The 20,007-nt window shown below is 40.2% G+C and overlaps 1 protein-coding gene across 1 annotated transcript in view; it reads right to left on the bottom strand.

The window, feature by feature from the left end:
• The window catches only part of LOC122807260 (plexin-A1-like), a 2,134,283-nt gene that overhangs the window by 59,866 nt on the left and 2,054,410 nt on the right, over positions 1 to 20,007 (bottom strand). The window contains exons 25-27 of the mRNA XM_044078363.1: positions 17,129 to 17,288; positions 14,197 to 14,300; positions 2,942 to 3,038 (exon numbers count right to left, since the gene is read on the bottom strand). Coding sequence (XP_043934298.1) covers positions 2,942 to 3,038; positions 14,197 to 14,300; positions 17,129 to 17,288 — 361 coding nt within the window. The remainder of the gene's footprint in view (positions 1 to 2,941; positions 3,039 to 14,196; positions 14,301 to 17,128; positions 17,289 to 20,007) is intronic.

Here is a 20,007-nt window from a genome sequence, read left to right as displayed (position 1 = left end):
AAACAGGCAGACATCTATTGGAGGAACAAATGTACAAGCAAACCACTTCTAAGCAAAAGGCACATAAGCAAGTGTACTCAATTCAGGGCAGAGGTGCACACCCCCCGTGCTCTAATCTTACTAGGTTCTGGTTTGGGGAACAAATGTAGAAGCAAACCACTTCTAAGCAAAAGGCATGTAAGCACGTGTACTTAATTCAGGGTAGAGGTGCACCCCCCACCGTGCTCTAATCGTACTAGGTTCTGGTTTGGCATTATCTTTAAAATGGTCTGGTTAATGCAGAATATGTGAATTTAGTTTATCTGTACGGTAATGAGTTACAATGTCTGACTTGTACATCTGGTTACAGGGCAACACTAAATCCAAACACAAAATTCATGTGCTTCTGCCCTCTCAGCATGACTACTTACAGCAAATTCAATAGAAACAATTAAATGAGCCATGTCGTATTCCTGTAGTTTTCATAGTATCATAGGAGGATAGTAGGCTAATGGCCCTGGGGTTCTTACAAGCCTAGCCAAGAGTTTATCCCCAAAAAGAAACCTCAATCAGAACCGGTCGCCCCTGTCAATGTGGGACACAGGTGGACCCCCTGGGACAAAGTCGTGGTTTCCCATCCACTCATCAAGGTTGCATTTGAAGAGGGTCAGTGATGTACTTTGACGTGTATGGGGGAGTCTATTCCAGAGACAGGGCAGCCTCTTGGAAGCAAACCTGTCTCTCTAGCAGGTTTAGTTAATGTAGCACATTAGATTTAGGCCTTTCAATTTGGTAATGCACAATGAGTTAGACTTAAGGACAAGGAGTACCTCTAGTAGGATAGGGTCTGAGACTGCCTTGCAGGTGAGACACATCACCTCTGAGTAATCTGTACGACACCGAACAGAGTGATAGTGATTTGAGCCTGTCCACATAGGACAGGTGTTGGAGGCCATGGATTCTCTTTCTGAGGTATTTTTGTGGCCTTTTCAGTTAGTGCAGGTGTTTGGAAAAGTACATACCAAACGGTGCGTTGTACTTAATTATTGCCCTAATGAGGGAGAAGTACAGAGAGGTAATAACCTCCTTTTTTCTGGATGCAATCCCTTTACTTAGGAGATGAACCAAGTAAAAGGCTTTTCTGACCACTGCCACTACATAATGTTCGAATGTGAGACTGTTGTCAACCTGTGTACCCAGGTCTCTCACCACAGGTTGTGTGCTTAGGGGTTTGTCATTGATGTGGTAAACAGTAGGAGCCATGTTTTTGCCAAATGGTATGATAATGCATTTTTTTGCATTTAACTTAAGGCCATGACTTTGGCAAAAGTTATCTGTTGCTGTGAGACCCCTCTTGCAGTATGTTAACGTAATTTGGGGAGTCAATGACAGCACCCAACGTACAGTCTGCAAACATGGTCAGCCACAGGCCTTTTGTCTTTGCCTGGACTTTTGAGAAGTAAATGCCAAACAGTAGGAGGGTCCCAGGACAGATCCCTGGGGAACACCACTAGTGACAAGTCGGATGTCGGAGATAGAGAACTATTTTGACCATGTGGGTCCTATCAGTGAGCCAGTTGGCCACCCACCTGATGAGATAGGGATTTATACCAAGTTGTGTTAGCTTTTTGATGATGCCTAAGTGTGGGATTGTGACAAAGGCTTTGGCGAAGTCAAGGTAAGCTGTATGCACTGACTTTCCCTCATCCAGGGTCTTGGTAACAATCTCAATAAAGTCAACCAGGTTCAACAGGCAAGATCTGCTCTTGATGAATTTGAACTGGGTGAGGTCAAGTGCTTGGAGATTGCCTATGACCTTGTTTATGAGGTCCACAGCCTTACAGATCAAACTTGTCAAGCTAAAGGGGCAATAGTTTCCAGGGTCAGTGCTGGCACTACTTTTGTGCAAGGGGATACGTTTTGTAATTCATTACAAAGTTTTTGACAAAAAATGATTTCCACAGGTTACAGCACACAAAACACACCTAAACAAAACTGGAACAGTGTTACCCCAAACACACCAAGATATGAGCTGGTATATCTTTAACCTTAATAAGTTCTTCCCTCAGTATTAACAATACATTAAAATGTTATATGATCACACAATACTCTGTCTCCTGAAACATGGAAAACAAACTTTAGCACTCTGTCAGTTAACAAAGGCCAACAAATTGGGCCACCTACATTCCTTTTTGGGCTAGTTGACAATAAAATCTAGAGAGAGTAATCTGCCTTATATTATGGTCATCATAGCATCATGGATTTAGACTGCAATAAAGTAATAGGAGTTACAAAACAGATAAAATGGTTAATACTACTACAACACTGATTAATGTGCCAATCCAGCCCTGAGGCACTTTGTCAAGCTAAAGGGGCAATAGTTTCCAGGGTCCTTCCATGCAAAAGTTCACAAAATAGGGTTCTGCACAATGTCCATTACTGTGTAAAAATATTTACTCCATATCCCAAAGGTGCAATGTAAATTCTTATACAATGTGCAGTGGTTAAAACCCCCTCAGTTTAATGGGCTGAAAACAGGACATTCAACAATGCTTTTAAATTACTTTTTAAACTATTTACTCATTACTTCGTGAAAGAATGGTTTGTTGCTTTCTTACACTACACAGACAAGGCCATACTCCATTCTTTTTAACGCAGCATGATTTGGGGGGAACGGTGATGTACAAATCACTCTTCAATTATAACATACTTTTAGAGGATAGATCTATCAATCAAAGGAAAATAGTGGCTACAGGTAACTCCACCTGCTGGTAGGATATTTCAAAGATAATGGAACCTCCTTCATGGCAGGTCAATCATTGAGACAGCTTTACATTCAAAAATGATAGATGCTACTCTTAAAACTTTAGCTGCTGATGTAATGATTCACGACAGATGTGCAAATACTAATACTATCTTCACATGACAACCAAGGGGAGAAATGCTCATTCATCAAACTCACCGTATCTGCTGAGGGATTTGGTGAAGGTTGAGGAGTTGGAGATGTTGTAGGCTGAAGTCTGTTTGGGAACTAGAGCAACAACGGAGCCATCATTTACCTAAACAAAGAAGATAAAAAGGACTCAGTGTCAAGCTGTGCAAGCTGCAAACAGACACACAATAATCAGATATACTTACTAAGAGGAGGAATTATCAAAAAATTACCTCCATCTCAAACTATACCATGAAGTGCTTTCCACTCTCCAACTGGCATGCATTTAAAGTTGACCAACACTTATCAAAGAATTTTCAGCTCTGGTTCAGAATTAAGCCAGTCTGCAGTGATGACTACTTTAGAAAAGGATTTACAGTTTCAGGGATTGTGGAGTTTAAAGAAACAACACAGAGTCAACCACGGACAATAAGCTATCAGGAGACTGTTCTGCATATGATGGTCAGATCAATTATAACAACTTTCAATAAAAAAAACACTACTATTTATAAGAACTAGGCTTGTCTGAGCACCATTCTTTAGGAGTATGGTCAGTGGAACAGCTCGCATTATAAGAAAGATTTTCTTATGCTACCATGCCACAATTGTAAAGCAAGAACTTCCAGGAAGGCCAAATGATATTTCAAAGTTCAAGGCCCTTTTCCAGTGAGAGGACCACTAAATAAGATACAACTTGCAAGGGTGCAAGATACTGTACTGGCATAGAAAGATTCCACTGCATCTGTGCAAGAAGAGACTACAAGCTGTATATCAGCAATTACACACCTGATAACAGTTCCATCATATATCTAATGGAAAAATGTGGTCTGAAGTCTAGGGCTGCAACACCTAGAAACATACCTCTCAAACTCCTACCACAAAAAATTTGGACAAAGCCAAAAAAATGGAGTAACAACAGCTCAAAATAGGGACAGATTTTAAATATTGTTCTTACAAACTTAGAAGATTGCTAGAATAACAGGGTTTGTGTTAGCTTGCATTTTGTGATGAAAATGTCTGAAACTGAAATGTCTGTCATTAATTAGTGATTTTAATGCTCTATTTGCCAGACATCCACAGATTTTATGAGTAGCAGACCAAAATTTGAGGCAAAAATCAAGATATTCTACAAAAATCTTAACAGTTGAAAGTCATGCCTAGGAAAACTCGCTCTCTCCACTGCCAGGGCCGTCGGGGCCATACCAGAAGACATTCTAGACTCTCTTTAAATATTCCACAAAAACACAAGTAAATTGAGCCAACAGGAATACTGCGAGAAAGACAGGTAATTTGGTACACAGCTATACTAAGAAATATGTTTTTGTTGTACTTACTGTATCTCCAAATCAATGATGGCATTTCAGCAACAAAGTTCTTGTTTACCCATTGGGCATCACATCAGCATGGGAAGGCACCTACCAACCAATCTTTATCATCTGTCTAACAGGCTCATTTCCCTAACCTTCTACATCTTTAATGGCAGTAGAAGGCTGACAGACTACACCAAACCTCTCTCAGATCTTTCCAAACAGCAGCATATACTGATAAAGAACCAATGAAGCAACTAAAGCATCACTAATTCTCAAAGTCTCTAGATAGAGGAGTGGAAGTACATCTCCTAGTGGAGATGTTCTTGAAATGCAACCAGATCTTAAACAGCAACCTAGGTAATCTTGGCTAGCAGGTCCTTGTTTACATTATAAATCTTTCCAAAGCAGTTAATCTGGGAAGGATGAGGAGATTCAGATAAGCAAGTGATACAGGCCTGCCACATCCAAACCAACAGTCAACATGGACTTGGTTCCAGATCATCATGTTTAACGAATGCTTGAAGTCTGGACTACACACTGCTGTTGCACAGACAGGGAAAGAAACTCCTTTACAAAAAAGCCAACTGACGTTACTACCCTTGTCGTAGTTTTGAAGTATAAAGACCTTTATCCATTTACTGATAAAAACTTACTGCAACAAGACAATGATGAAGACAATCTGTCTGGGCATAAACCTGCCAGAAAACTGCATTGCACAAAGACATATGCCTGGGCTAACACAACAGAACAGTGTGACCTAAATAATGTTGAAAGTCCTTCCTCATTTTCAGAGTGTTAATAGGGCATTTTCTCTGTAAAAATCTACTTGGAAACTAGATCAACATATTAAAGTGAGGTTTACACTAAGCTCCAAAACTGACTCTGGGTATTCAAAGGGAAAATATGATGATGTAAAGCAAAGCAGGTTTATTCACACCAAACAATATACAGCTTCAAGCCTTAGCAAGCCAAAGTGATGGCAACCTGAAAATATCCTTCCAAGACCGAAAGTAACATTATACTGAAGGGTTAGGTATGCCAGGTTTGGCTGTAACTATACAACCAAAAAACGAAATGTGCTGTCTCACAGGCAGAAGGATTGGGATGTACCAAATAATGCTTGTCCTGAGCTAACAGCTACTAGAGCAAGGAGGGACAAACTTCTCTTGGTGAAAAGGGGACTATAAGAATCTTCTGTGGACACTCCTGCACCATTAATGGAACAAAAGCAGCAGCAGCTTTCCTCTTTCTGGAAATGAACAAATCAACTAATGAGACAATACTGACCCTGGCATTAGATAGTATCATCTTCAACAATGCACTGGAGTTTCTGCTCAGGCAAGAAAACATGTCTAACATAAGTGAGGAGTTTTTGCTCCAAAGTTTCAGAGCAGATAAGGGAGTGGAACCAGAGAAGTGCGTCAACCTGCCAGAAGTCTGCGCTACCACTAAAAAGTTATTCACTGTGTCCATTTCAACAACTTCTCACTTACTGACACAAGCAAAATTAGTTTATCATTCTTCTGCTGACAGAAGCCACCATCACAAAAACAGTCTGTGTGAATCAAAATGCTCTACTATCACAGTAGAGAAAGGAGGGTCAGTAAAACTGATTAAGATTTGGAGGCCATTTGCTTTGTTTGTGTAGGCATATTTTCTTCCAAGACTGACCAGCTGTCTTGACTCATCCATGATGAAATGAACTCCCAACTTATGAGCAGGCATCAGTGGTGCTGATCCGATTTGGAATCACTGGTTAAAAAAAATACTTCTCTCTGGCAGAAACAGGTCTGTAACTGGTCTCTAATCCAGCTCCTGCTTAGATGGTATCCTGACAGGGGTTCTGTTCACAAGCTCGAAATACTGAAATCTACAATTTCAGTATTTTGAGCCCAAGAAGCCGAAGCCACATAACAGCGAAAGTTTAGAAGCGTGAAATTCAAAACCTCGAATACCGGAGGTTTTGAATTTTGCACTTCTAAAGTTCCGCTATGGTTATGTATTCAGGTAAGTGTGTGTGTGTGTGTGTTAAGGAGTTTGGGTAGGGGCTCTGGTATGTGTCAGTGTGTTTTGTTGCTGTGATGTGCGTGTGCGAAGAGAAAGTACCTTGTGTGGTGGTGTTTTGTGTGTGTTTGTATGTAATGTGACCTCGGAGTGAGAATATTTAAGTAGGGGGGTGTGGGGGGAGCACAGGGGGGCTTGCCCCCTGCTTTCATGCATTAGAGTGATTGTGTGTGTTTGTGTGGTGGATGGTGTGCGTGTGTGTGTGCAGTAAAACCACAAAACTCAAAACTTCTGGTATTCAAGGTTTTGAATTTCGCGGTTTTTAGTTTTCGTTGTTTTGTGGATTCCACTTCTTGGGCTCGAGATACTGAAATTCGAGATTTCAGTATTTCGAGTTTCTTAAGTGAATCCCCTGACAGGCATGTCCAGGGCACTGGAGTTCTGAATCCACTGAAATCTAAGAGAACAAGTGAGACTTTTTCATAAGAAACTTGGTCGACAGAACCAAAGAAGTCATTGCTGCCATATAGCCAAGACCTTTCAGAATATCTGAAGAAGGTGTCAACGAAGAATGCCCAACACATGACAGGTGAGCAAAGGAGGGTGCAAACCAGTTACAGAAAGATTGCACCTGTGCTTCTGTGCAGGCCAGTAGTCAAGGAAAGAAGATTTAGGAAGAGTGAACTTCAACTGATGAAAAAAGTCTAGGGTTTTACAGAAATTTGGTGTTAACAGTGTAAAAGCAACTAGTAATCAGGATATAAGAATATGAGTACTTATGTCCACCAGGAATGTGAGGAAGAAACTCAGCAGAATAAAGTGAGATGTGAAAATTCATGTCCTGCAGACCCAGGCAGAGAACCACTCAAAGGAGTTAAGCTCTGGCATCAAAAACTGAAAGGTTAGCATTTTGAATTTTCAGAACATAATGAGCTTGTAGATAGCTGCTCCACTGGTGTAGTGAGATAAAGTGTTGACTAGAGCCCGGGTGATCCAAGTTCAGCTGATGAAACTGGGGAGCTGCATATGAAGCAGGACACATACAGCCACAATCCTTTACAGCAAAAGCAGCGGTATGACATACTTCCTGGAGGAGGCTTTCGGCAAAACAAGCTACTGCCTAGTGGTAGTCTACACTGCTGAGAGCATAGAAAGCATACACTCAAAGTGGGAGGGTGTTTTAGTGATGACTACAGTGATGTGAGTAGCTTGTCCCCTCACCTAGGGAGTAGAGCTAGATTATAACACCTGAATGCCAGCATACCAGCAAGGATACAAACACTCCTCATGGATGCCCACAGGACAGCCCCTACTGATGGGTTTCATCCCTGTACACTACTGGGGTAATTATCTCGTACTGCAAAATGAATAGGCAGAGTCTGATTGCTGGAAGCTTGATGGTTGGCAGGTATGGGGCCAAAAAGCAACTTAAAAAAGGGGTAATCAACTAGTTAACTACTTTCCAATCCAGGATGAGTCTGAGTTTACCTGCTCTTGTAAGGATAATCAAAATGGGAATGACACTCTGAAATCCTCCCAGCAAAAGTTGCAATGCACCCACAGCCTTCGGATGGAGGCAGGACAGTTTTCATATAAAGCATCAGTACCTGAAAGGGTTGTAGGTAGGATACAGAAATGCATTTCCATAAGGGCAACTGAATCAGTAGATGAACAGCCCATAAATGTGTTGGTATAGTGGTCTGTTCTGGCAAATTGTGAGACAGCCTTCCTTTTCCCACATCCAACTGAGGCAGTGGTAGACACAGGTAACGCAGAAGACTACCAAAGGCACAGAGGGTGGTTGGTTGAGGCAGAGTTTATCTTTTCAACCAGTGATGTTATTTTGGCGTTTGCCAGACAATGTCAGCAGAGATGTGTAATCTTGCTATGCACAATGCATGCCACTATTTGACGGACCCTTGCTGCCGACTTCCATGACAAAAGGGTTATCATAGAATGGCTCCATCAATTTTTTTTGAAAATTACAGATACAGGTACTCTACTGTTTGCAGGGTGTACAAACGGTAAGTAAGAACCTGTTATCAGGCAATGCCCAAAGATAAAAAATCTCTGATGCCTAAAGAAGAATAGGTACAGGCCAATAGTTATAACCATATAAGCGCACTAGGTCTATTTTCTGCAGTAATATAAAGAAAAGTATGCTAGACTGGTGGAAAGTGGGTAACACAAAGTTAAAAAAGTGAAGGAAGTGGAGGGGCTAAAGTACAAGGACAGTCCTATAAAGATGTGAGTATGCATACACTATGAGAGAAGGGAAAGTGGCACGCATGACTTGGATGCAATATGGTATCTGTGAATTACAAAGGATGGAACAAAAGTAACAGGATTGGTATGTGCAAAGGATTACCTATCGTGACAGACATGAGGAACAGTACTTCAGAGACAGGGTACTAGAGCTACTTTGGTTTACTTTAAATCATAAGTGTTTACTCAAACTGCTTATGGCAGGGCAAATGAAGAGCTAACCTGGCAAAGAACAGCTGCACAGGAACTAGGTGCCACATTCAAGCATATCTCACCGATAACAAGACTGTTATCACCTGCATTTTGTCAAAGTCAAAGTAAACTTTGTCATTTAGAACTACACACGTGAGCCTAAACGAAATTTGTGCATCAGCTCAATTCTTGAGATTACAAAGGAAAGTGAAACAGCACATACAAGTAAAGGAATAAACATAAATACAAGACTACTCCCGATACACACAAGAAACAGCAGAGACATTTTCCAACACTCGTATACAAAAAGGATACCCTCCCCTGAGTTAAATTAACTATTCTATTTAAAGTAATATAAAACACACTACAGATTTATCAATGTCTAAGTTATTTGTCTAATATTGCACTTGAGTTGATTAAATAATACTGACTGCGGATATAATAAATATTGCACTTTCTTGGAATATATGCAAGTATATATTGTACAAATAGATAAAAATAGACGTAGTATGTGTCCAGACCCCTGGGACTAGTGCCTGAGTTCAGAAGTCTAATCACTGTTGGGTAGAAACTGTTATTGAATCTTGTAGTCCTGCACCAGATGCTGTAATATCTCCTGCCCGGTGTCAGATGCTTACACAGTCCATGTGCAGGATGAGTGGCGTCCTGTATTTGGTGGCCTTTTGGATGCCTCTTGCAGAATATCGATGGAAGACTGGAACCCGTTACCTTCTCTGCAGCCCTCACCACTCTTTGCAGTGCCTTACTTTTCTGTAACTGTGCAGCTTCCAAATCACACTGTGAAGTTGCAGGTAAAGATGCTCTCTATTGCACCTCTATAGAAGGTGGATAGACTATGAGGAGGAAGCTTAGTTTTTTTTCAGACTTCTTAAAACGTGGAGGCACTGGTGCGCTTTCTTGACCAGTTTGGGTGCTTTTTCCCCAACCACAACAGAACCTCAGATATATGTGCACCCAGGAATTTCATACTCAAGGCTCTCCACATTCTCACCACTGATCCTGAGTGCTGGATGGTTTCCTCTTTTCCTGAAGTCAATGATAATCTCTTTGGTCTTCCTTACATTCAAGTCAAGATTGTTTCCCTCGCACCAACTGATCAGGGATGCCACCTCCTCTCTGTACACCCTTTCATCCTCCTTTGTGATGAGCCCCACAACTGTAGTGTCATCAGCAAACTTTAAGATATGGTTAGACTTGTGCTTAGCATAGCAATCGTGGGTCAGGATGGAGAATAACAGTGGACTGAGAACACATCCCTGTGGAACCTCAGTGTTAATCGTGATGCACTTTGATGTGCTTTTACCCGAACACACCCTCTGTGGTCTCTCAATCAGGAAGTGTCGGATCCAGTTACAGAGATGTTTACTGATTCCTAAATGTGCCAGTTTTTCTCTCAGCTGCATTGGTACCACCATACTAAATGCAGAGCTGAAGTCTATGAACAGCATCCTAACATAGTTCATTTTGCCATCTAAATGCTCAAGGGAGATGTGCAACGCTACTGAAATGGCATCAGCCGTGGATTGGTTAGCTCTGTACGCAAACTGCAGAGGGTCAAGAAAAGGAGGTGGGCATGCGGAAAGATGGTTTTTGATTAGATTTTATTTATATTGCCCACATTTCGGTTTGCATAGGTCAATTAGAAGTTCTCAAGGACCACTTGCCAGCGTTCAGCATCTTGGCAACAAAGTCTCATGAACACCTTCAACACTGCAGGATAACTGTATACCCATTACTACAAGCCAAAGAAATCCTAAAACCAAATTCACCTTTCAGAGGGTAACTGTATAGATATCAATTACTACAATCGTGTTTTATTTATTTATATATGCATGCATGTATGTATGTATGTTTGTATGTCTCTCCGTAACAGGCTGCACCCCATGATGTGAGAGATTCTGTCACGACACCCCACTCTCTAAGATACTACATGCAAAATGGCAGCACCATAAAGAAAAGATGCTGCATCCTTAGAGGAGGTATATTTAAATTTTGTGGATGTTGGGGCAGAGTGGAGTAAATATCTGTAAACAACACATTTTTTTTATGTATCCTCCAATGGTAAAAGCAGTCCACAGCACTTTCGTCAGCAACAAAATGAAGGATGGCAAAAGTTCATGATTCATGATCAGTTCTAACAGATCTGTTTGGACCCATCCAGATTAAGTAGAATAGAGGGAGAAACATGTCATCTGCTTAAATGTCATCAAATATTTAGGAAAACAGGCCATGTTGATGGATGACATTGTCAGAATAACTATTTACCAATCTTCAGCTGTTCCTACATTGAGGAATACATTGTGAGAAGCATTTAGCATACCTTGTTATGTAAAACTTCTGCATTCAGTGATACAGCACTTATCTGGAATTAGTGTAAACAAAATTTCAAGTGCACCAGGTAGGAAGAATGTCCCAAATGCAGTCAGACACTGGAAAAGGGGTAGTAAGATAATCGTAAATAACTCACGGCATGGCACTGGTTATCAGCACAGAGTATGGCCAGAACTTCAGTTGAGTGTCTTTGAAGTATACGTCTGTCTTTCAATGTGCATGGAAAAAGCCATGTGTGACACATACCACATGACCCACTTAAGTGCTAGAATGGCATCCATAATTCCTGAGTTGCACACACAACTGTTACAATAAACTATTCCAGTACCAAATCATACAAGACAGCAAGCCTGATAACTGAAAGTCTCTGCCTTGTGGCTTCCCCATATATTTTATATGTTATATAGGACTTAAAGGAATAACTGTACTGCAACAACAATTAAGCCCACTAACTGCAAACAAGGAATGTACTGTAGCACAGTGTTTCACTTCTTTACCTTCTGCTTGTACATCACATAATTTACAGCAAACCAATTAACCAGCCTGGAACTCATAGGTGCCCCCCGACCCTCAATCTGCACCACTGGCATACAGGAAAACAGCCCTAACTACTGTCCAGGTGACTCAAGTGCAATTATCAGCCCTGGGGCTTAAAAGCTCAGGCAGGATGGACTGGCATACCCATGTTGGTGGGGGAAAAAGTGCCCCTGGCTGGATTATGTCATTACTCCGCTGACACAACCTCTAATCCTGCCCCTAACCGTACCTAAATATTACTTAACGTTATGGAACGTTTTTTTTTTTTTTTTATCACTAAACAAGACAGTCTCTCTCTGACACACACACACACACACACACACACAGACCATTAAACTCTCTTTTCTTACCTAACTCAATTCCCCTAATCCGCAACCACTCACGCAGACACTAAACACAATTTTCCCCTTGAGAATTCTGGACATCACAGACAAATTTGAAATATTACTCTAATTCACTCAAAACATTAATAGAATGAAAGGTTTTCATCAGCATGTACTTTCTGAATAGTAAGAAGCACCAAATTCTGCCTTGCATTACTGGCTGACTATAATCCTCACAGATTTATCAGATGGACATGGCAAAATCTGTGATTATTAAAATGTATTCCTCCGATATTGTTATAATAATAAAAGCAGTAAAATACTACTTTCTACGTAAAAACATGTGAAGGAAAGTAACAGAAGTTACAACAATGTCCAACCAGAAGAGAAGTAAACACAGCACAGAAGTCCTTCCAGATGAATGATTGGTTCAGTGATGTAAATGAACATCTGTGCTGTAGTGTTATGCTGTTCTATGAAAAACAAACACTGATGACAGCACTTATGCATGTTGGATGCTTGAAATAATATTAAAGAAAGCAATCAGAAACGCTGCATTTTACACATGCAAAACCAATGGAGCACAGGCCAGATCAGCCAGATATTATTTTGTAGAGTCGTGACAGCATAGCTGAGGAGTAGATCTCGCAGGAAACCAGACAAGTAAATGAATATTATTGTGATTTAAACTCAACAAACCATTTTTTTCCTATGGAACATACTCACATTGCTATACACAAAAGCAGTGCATCATGCAACACAGTTTTTTTATGTTAATAGCTATCCTAATTATTTTCTTTTTTTTAATAAGGAGAGCATGGATGCACAATAATTGTTGCACATAAGGAAGAAAAGTGTTTGGTGCTGTAGTCACTGTATGATGGAATACAAAGCTAATGCTATAGGTACAATCATATTAAAAAGCTTGCACACTTGTACTGTTAATTATATGGCTTCATCAAAGGTACCACCATCAGATCATGTGTTTGACTTTGCAAGTAGCAGTGAATGACATGCACAAATCCTTTTATCATCATCTCAATGACTGAAGTTTGTGGGTTAGAGGTGGGAGCTACCAAAAGCATAGCTGCTTTCTTAGTGGGACTGATTTTTAAAGTTTTCTTTCACTAAAAGAGGAGTTTCATTCATTTTCTCTTTGTAATTTTACCATGGGCTTCAATGAAAGACATGGCTTAGCTTCTTGCTCTTCTTTTTCTTGGAGCTAGAAAGCTTTTGCCATTTCTAATTTTCTTTCAGTCAAAAACAAACTTTTAAGGCTTAAGTCTCCTCAGTGAAGAGGCTTTGGTTAAATGTGAAACCAAGTGCTATGATCCAGCCCAGACAAGAGAAAAACTTTGGGATTCTGCAGCACATGTTTACCTGCCAAAAATGCACTCAGTTTTGAAGGAGGGGATACACTCTCCACATGTAACAGCAGCAAATAGTCTCAGCTGAATGCAGATGCCAGATCGTCAATGAAAAACAAAAGACAAATCAATGTTCCAGAACCAAGAACACATTCAAGAAAATAAAGCTGACAGACTTAACAACTTTAAGGATGGAAAGCAAAACAAACCTAAATGTATACTAAAGGTACTAACTACATGACAGCTTTATGCCAATGAACATCAAGTACCATCTCTCAGTATAGAATTATGCTGACCTTCTCATGTGAACATTAAGCCACTTTGTTTTGATCTGACCATTTTAATGAGTAAATCCAAATATTATAACTTACTGTTCCCTATAGTGAAAGCTGTAGCTTTAATGCCTCAAAACCTGCAGTATACAGAGTATAGGCTGGAAAGAGGGCATCCACTTCCACTTAACTACCCTCTCATACATATAATGTAAACAAAGAAAAATAAAAATCTCAGAATCCACACTCATTAAATGCATGTTAGTCCCCAACACTAAAAGAACAATTCTGCCAACATAATGCATCCAGCTAAATGCTGGCATTGCCCACTACATTCCAAGACTCAAGAAAACAATGCACTGAAACAATAACCAAAATTCCAAAAAATTCCACCTCCCTGTTTTTATTTATTTTTTTGGTCCAGGTTCTCTATTACTGTCCTAGCCTCGGTATGAAACTGTGTAACTAAAACAATGACCTACAATTCCAGATATCCCTAACACAATCTTCCACTAACAGAAGCATGTTTTATATGGTGTGCAGTAAAGCATGTATTACCATGCATTTCATAGGTAAATTATTTCACAACAGTTTTGCAATTTGTACTTTTTTTTTGAAGGGGGGGGGTGCTGGTGGACATTTACAAAACTGTCAAACTCCTACCTGATAGTGTGCAAGAGTATTGAGTCTCTTCCAGTCATTGTCTATCTTGGTTGTAACATCTTCGTCCTGTAGGATGATTCGAGCCATTCTTCCCTGACGCCACTCTACCCAGGAGAACAAGACATCAAGAACAAGTTTAGTATTATACTTTTTGACAGTATAGCTGACATTATGTCTCTGACAATTGAGATGAAGCACTCATAATTCCATGAGGTGCCACTACTGTCAAAAGAACTTTGAAAAATATAGTACTCAAGGATAAAGCTTGCATTTCTAACTACAGCAGTACATCTTAGTTTCTACTAACAAAGAAAACAAATTTGAAAACATTCCATTTCTTTCTAGATCAGATCTTGCCAACCTGAAGGTATCACATTTCCACAGTTAACTTATAAAATTCTCCTCCAAAAGGGGACAGGACTTAAAAAAGATCCAGTTATATCAATCCATCATCTTAGTAACGAAAATAACCCCAAAACAAAAACAGTTACATCACCATAAAGCAATACAAACATATATCTCAGTACAAGTTGAAGGACTACTAGTTCAGAAATAATTTAAACATCAACTTAACTGAAGTACTGAATATCTGATGACTGATAAAATCCCCATTTTCCAGAATTACAAACCCTTCTGAGGTCTTTCTTTTTAGAAATCTACTGCCTAGGTGTTAAACCTGTGCCCTTACATGGCAAATGACCACTTGTTTACAAATGAATGACAACAGCCATACATAGCAGAAAATTTAAGAGCACCTTCCATAAAAATATATTTTTATATGACACCACATTCAGCAGTCCATTACTCAAATAATTCATTTTTCAAGGGGGCACTGCACTGGAGACTTTTCTTTGTCTTTGAACTATCTTCTTACCCCCATGTTAAAAAGTGTAACATGTCCAATATTTTTCTACAAAAGGGGCAATCCTTGATGTCCCTATTCATCAGAGGTTCCCCAATGCGAATCTAAGCATGTCTCAAGAGTTTTGCTCCAGAAGAAGAAGACGACGAAAAAAGAACTTTTACTGTCTACATATAACCACAAGTCAAGGTCACAACACCCAGAATAAAACCTGAAAAGTCTAGTGACAGACTAGGTACTTAAATAAATAACTGAGTTCACATTCAACACTAACATCTCATTTAGCAAGCTAATTCTTGTGAAATAGATACAAACAACGAAAGTGCAAGAAAGATGGCATACACAATTATCCAGAGTCGGATTTTTTTTTTGCCTCATTAACGCTGACGTCCAAGGTTAAAGTATGACCAATGGACCAAGCAGCAGTCCTCTGAAGGTCCTGCACCAAATACAAGCAGATTAAAGACATTACTCCTTTTCCAGTCTGACAGTATTAGACAGCCACAACTGAACTTGCCTGCCTTCTTGTAACAAAGGGAATGCACTGAGACATCCACTCAAGAAGGGTCCGAATGGTCTACTTAAACCCATAACTGGGTTGTTTTCTTCCTCTGGAAAGAAGACTTTACTTCTGATAAGTTTTGCTAAGGCAGCTGCGGCCAGGATCTGACATTCTGAACAGTTATCCATATTTCTAATCTTTTATGTTGTCCTGCAGACTGTTGAAGCTGCAGGTTGAGATATGCCAGATCAGTGCTTCTTGGAATTCATTGTTTTATATATACAAAGCATTACCCAAATGGGACAGGGGGCATAAGCGCTGTATTTTTCAAAGCACTGGATAAAACTAAAGCCTGTCACAAAATCTGAAAAGGGTTATAACAGGTCAATTTCCCCTGTCAACTTAAACAGGTAGAATCTAGCTTAAGTGCAAGAATACAACTGGACAGAAGAAAGGAGACAATTGCTTATTCAAAGGACTGTGTTTTTCAAAACATTTAACAAATTAAACATGATGCAGTCAAAATGTAATAGCCATTGACACACACTGTCTTTTTCAATCATATGAAAAACACCTCTTTCTTAAACAGCCAAAATAAATGCATCTTTCTCCTTGCAATTCAGCTACAATCAAGTTAATATATACATTCTGTACAAATGTTGCACATATGCAGAAGCCAGCGATAAACCAGTAAATACCCTCAATCTTATTGTACCCACATCGTAGCAAACTGAGGAAAATGTAAAAAGCAGTCAGAAGAGTCAAATGTCAACACAGTTTACTCTGAGTAAATTTATTTACTTTATTTTACTTATTTATTTAACAGGTTTTATGGGGAAACTCTGACTGGGACAGAGCCCATTTTCAGCGGAGGCCTGGGGAGAAATGCTCCAGACACATCTTTCGAAAGTGGGAGGAAACCAGAGTACCTGGAGGAAACCCATGCAAATGCAGCGAGGACATGAAGACTCCACACAGAAGGCACCTCAGCCGAGAATTGAACCAGAGAAACTCTTGCTGTGAGGTGATAATGCTAAACACTGCACCACCCAATTAGGACAATTATATCTAATTAAATTAGGATAAAAATATAGTGAAGGACCACTTGCACAAATGTTCAGAATGGTTACCTGTCAAGTTGTCCTTATCACTTAAGACTGAGGCAGGAAAATTGTATAGCTTGCATGAATCACTCACTGGGTGACCCCATATAGCCAGAACGTATGGCTGGATGGGAAAAATAAACCTGTGATGTGGCCATTTTAACGACTTGTTATAAGAAATGGGATGTCAGGTAAACATGTTAACATTCATCTCCCTTTTCATAAGAATAAATAGGTTTGATGCCAGGTACCACACTGAGGGGGGGGGGGGGATTTCAACAGGTGCTATCTGGATCAATTTTTCCAGAAGTGAAACAATCAAACTCCACCATTAGACAAAGATACCAAATACTTCTTTATTCTTCAGTTTTATACCATATTTCCATTCTTGTTGAGAAAAAAAACAAAACGCTTGGGAAGACATACATAGTAGGTGAGTTGGGGGCTGTTAATAGACTAGCTTACCAAGATCCATGTCCCCAGCCTTTGGCCGCTGTGAATATGGCACTCCTTTGTATACTGTATCCAGAAGCTTTTCTTTCACCTGCATAATGGTGTCACAGTTCAGAACCTTCACAGGTATTTCAGGTGCATTCTCATTTTCGGGGTTCACACAGTTCAGTGTCTGTCAGTAAATACAACAATTCCGTTTACTAACTCTGCGTATTACATTTTGCTTTGCAGCATACAAAATACATCTACAGCATTTATGTTACTTATTTTTGGGCAACCTACCTGATGATCAATGCTGTTCTCAAAAAACATTCAGGAAAGTCAAGTTCTAAAAAAAATAAATCGCTACAAATAAAACATAAACAAATGCATTAAGCTCAGTTAAAACAACTGTGCTTGTAATGTTATCCATCACTTCCCTTTCACTTCTGTATATCATGACACTGTAGTACATTATATACATACATATTTTATTTATATATATATATATATATATATATATATATATATATATGTGTGTGTATATGGATCTAGGTCATAAGATCGACAGCTCATATGACTGAAACTCATTTCATCGACAGCTCATTTGGCTGACAAAAAGTATAGGTGGGGGGCTGTGCCCCCCTAACCCCCGCAACTATATATAACAACTCCACAGTCGCACAACAGTGGGGAGGGGCAAATCAGGTTTTGCCTTGGATACTTTTGTCAGCCAAATGAGCTGTCGACCAATGAGTTTCAGTCATATAACTGTCGATCTTATGACCTATATATATATATATATATATATATATATATATATATATGTGTGTGTGTGTGTGTGTGTGTGTGTGTGTGTGTGTATGTATATATATATATATATATATATATATATATATATATATATATATGTGTGTGTGTGTGTGTGTGTGTGTGTGTGTATATGTATATATATGTAAACCCAGCCACTGGGGATGCACAAGCCAGTGCATTTCTTTGCGCCAGTCTCAAGCCCGGATAAATGGTGAGGGTTGTGTCAGGAAGGGCATCCGGCATAAAACTTCACCAAAAATAATTCATGCGGACAACAGTAAATATTTACATGCCGGATCGCTCGAGGCCCAGGTTAACAACGACCGCCACCAGTACTGTTAGCCAACAGGGTGCTGGCAGAAATTGGGCTACTGTTTGCCGAAGGCTTGAAGAGAGGAGAAAGGCTAGGACTGCAGTAGTGATGGTCGGAACTTTGAATGTTGGCAGTATGACTGGTATAGGGAGAGAGCTAGCTGATATGATGGACAGAAGGAATGTTGGTCTATTGTGTGTGCAAGAGACCAGATGGAAGGGGAGTAAGGCTAGGTGTATCGGAGGTGGGTTCAAATTGCTTTATCATGGTGTGGATGGGAGGAGAAATGGCGTAGGAATTATCCTGAAGGAACAGTATGCTAAGAGTGTTTTGGAGGTGAAAAGAGTGTCGGATAGAGTGATGTTTATGAAGCTGGAAATTGATGGTGTCATACTGAATGTTGTTAGTGCATATGCTCCACAAGTTGCGTGTGCGATGGATGAGAAAGAAAAATTTTGGAGTGAGTTGGATGAAGTGGTGATGACTGTAACCAAGGGTGAGAGAGTGGTGATTGGAGCAGATTTCAATGGGCATGTTGGTGAAGGGAACAGAGGGGATGAGGAAATGATGGGTAGGTATGGTGTTAAACAAAGGAATGCAGAAGGTCAGATGGTAGTGGATTTTGCAAAAATGGTGGACATGGCTGTGGTGAATACATATTTTAACAAGACGGAGGAGCACAGGGTGACATACAAGAGTGGAGGAAGATGCACACAGGTGGATTATATCTTATGTAGGAGAGCCAGTTTAAAGAAGATTGGAGATTGTAAAGTGGTGACTGGGGAAAGTGTAGTTAAGCAGTATAGGATGGTGGTTTGTAGGATGACGTTGGTGATCAAGAAGAGGAGGAGGAGTGTGAGGGTAGCACCAAGGATCAAATGGTGGAAATTGAAAAAGGGTAACTGTGAGGTGGAGTTCAGGGACGAGTTAAGACAGGCACTGGGTGGCAGTGAAGAGATACCAAATAGCTGGGTAACTACAGCAGAGATAGTAAGGGAGATGGCTAGAAAGGTGCTTGGTATGACATCTGGACAGAGGAAGGACGACAAGGAGACATGGTGGTGACAAGGAGACATGGTGGTGAAATGAGGAAGTACAGGAGAGTATACAGAGAAAGAGGCTGGCAAAGAAGAAGTAGGATTGTCAGAGGGATGAAGAAAGTAGACTGTGGTATAAGGAGATGAGGTGCATGGCAAAGAGAGAGGTGGCGAAGGCTAAGGATAAGGCATATGAAGAGTTGTATGAAAGGCTGGACACTAAGGAGGGAGAAAAGGACCTGTACCGATTGGCTAGACAGAGGGACAGAGACAGGAAAGATGTGCAGGTAAAGGTGATAAAGAATAATGAGGGAAACATACTCACAAATGAGGAGAGTGTGTTGAGGAGATGGAAAGAGTACTTTGAGGGGTTGATGAATGAAGAGAGTGAGAGGGAAAGAAGGTTGGATGACTTGGGGACAGTGAATCATGAACTACAATGGATTAGCAAGGAGGAAGTAAGGACAGCTATGAAGAGGATGAAGAATGCTAAGGCTGTTGGTCCAGGTGACATACCTGTGGAAGCATGGAGGTGTTTAGGTGAAATGGCAGTGGAGTTTCTAACCAGATTGTTTAATGAAATCTTGGAAAATGAGAGGATGCCTGAGGAATGGAGAAAAAGTGTTTGGTACCGATTTTTAAGAATAAGGGTGATGGCGCAGGCTGTAGTAACTACAGAGGGATTAAACTGATCAGTCACAGCATAAAGTTATGGGAAAGAGTAGCGGAAGCTAGGTTATGAAGGGACG

Source organism: Protopterus annectens, chromosome 7.part0, assembly GCF_019279795.1.
Source record: "Protopterus annectens isolate FY-2018-M chromosome 7.part0, PAN1.0, whole genome shotgun sequence".
NCBI lineage: Eukaryota > Metazoa > Chordata > Ceratodontiformes > Protopteridae > Protopterus > Protopterus annectens.
This window is presented reverse-complemented; position numbering and strand designations above follow the sequence as displayed.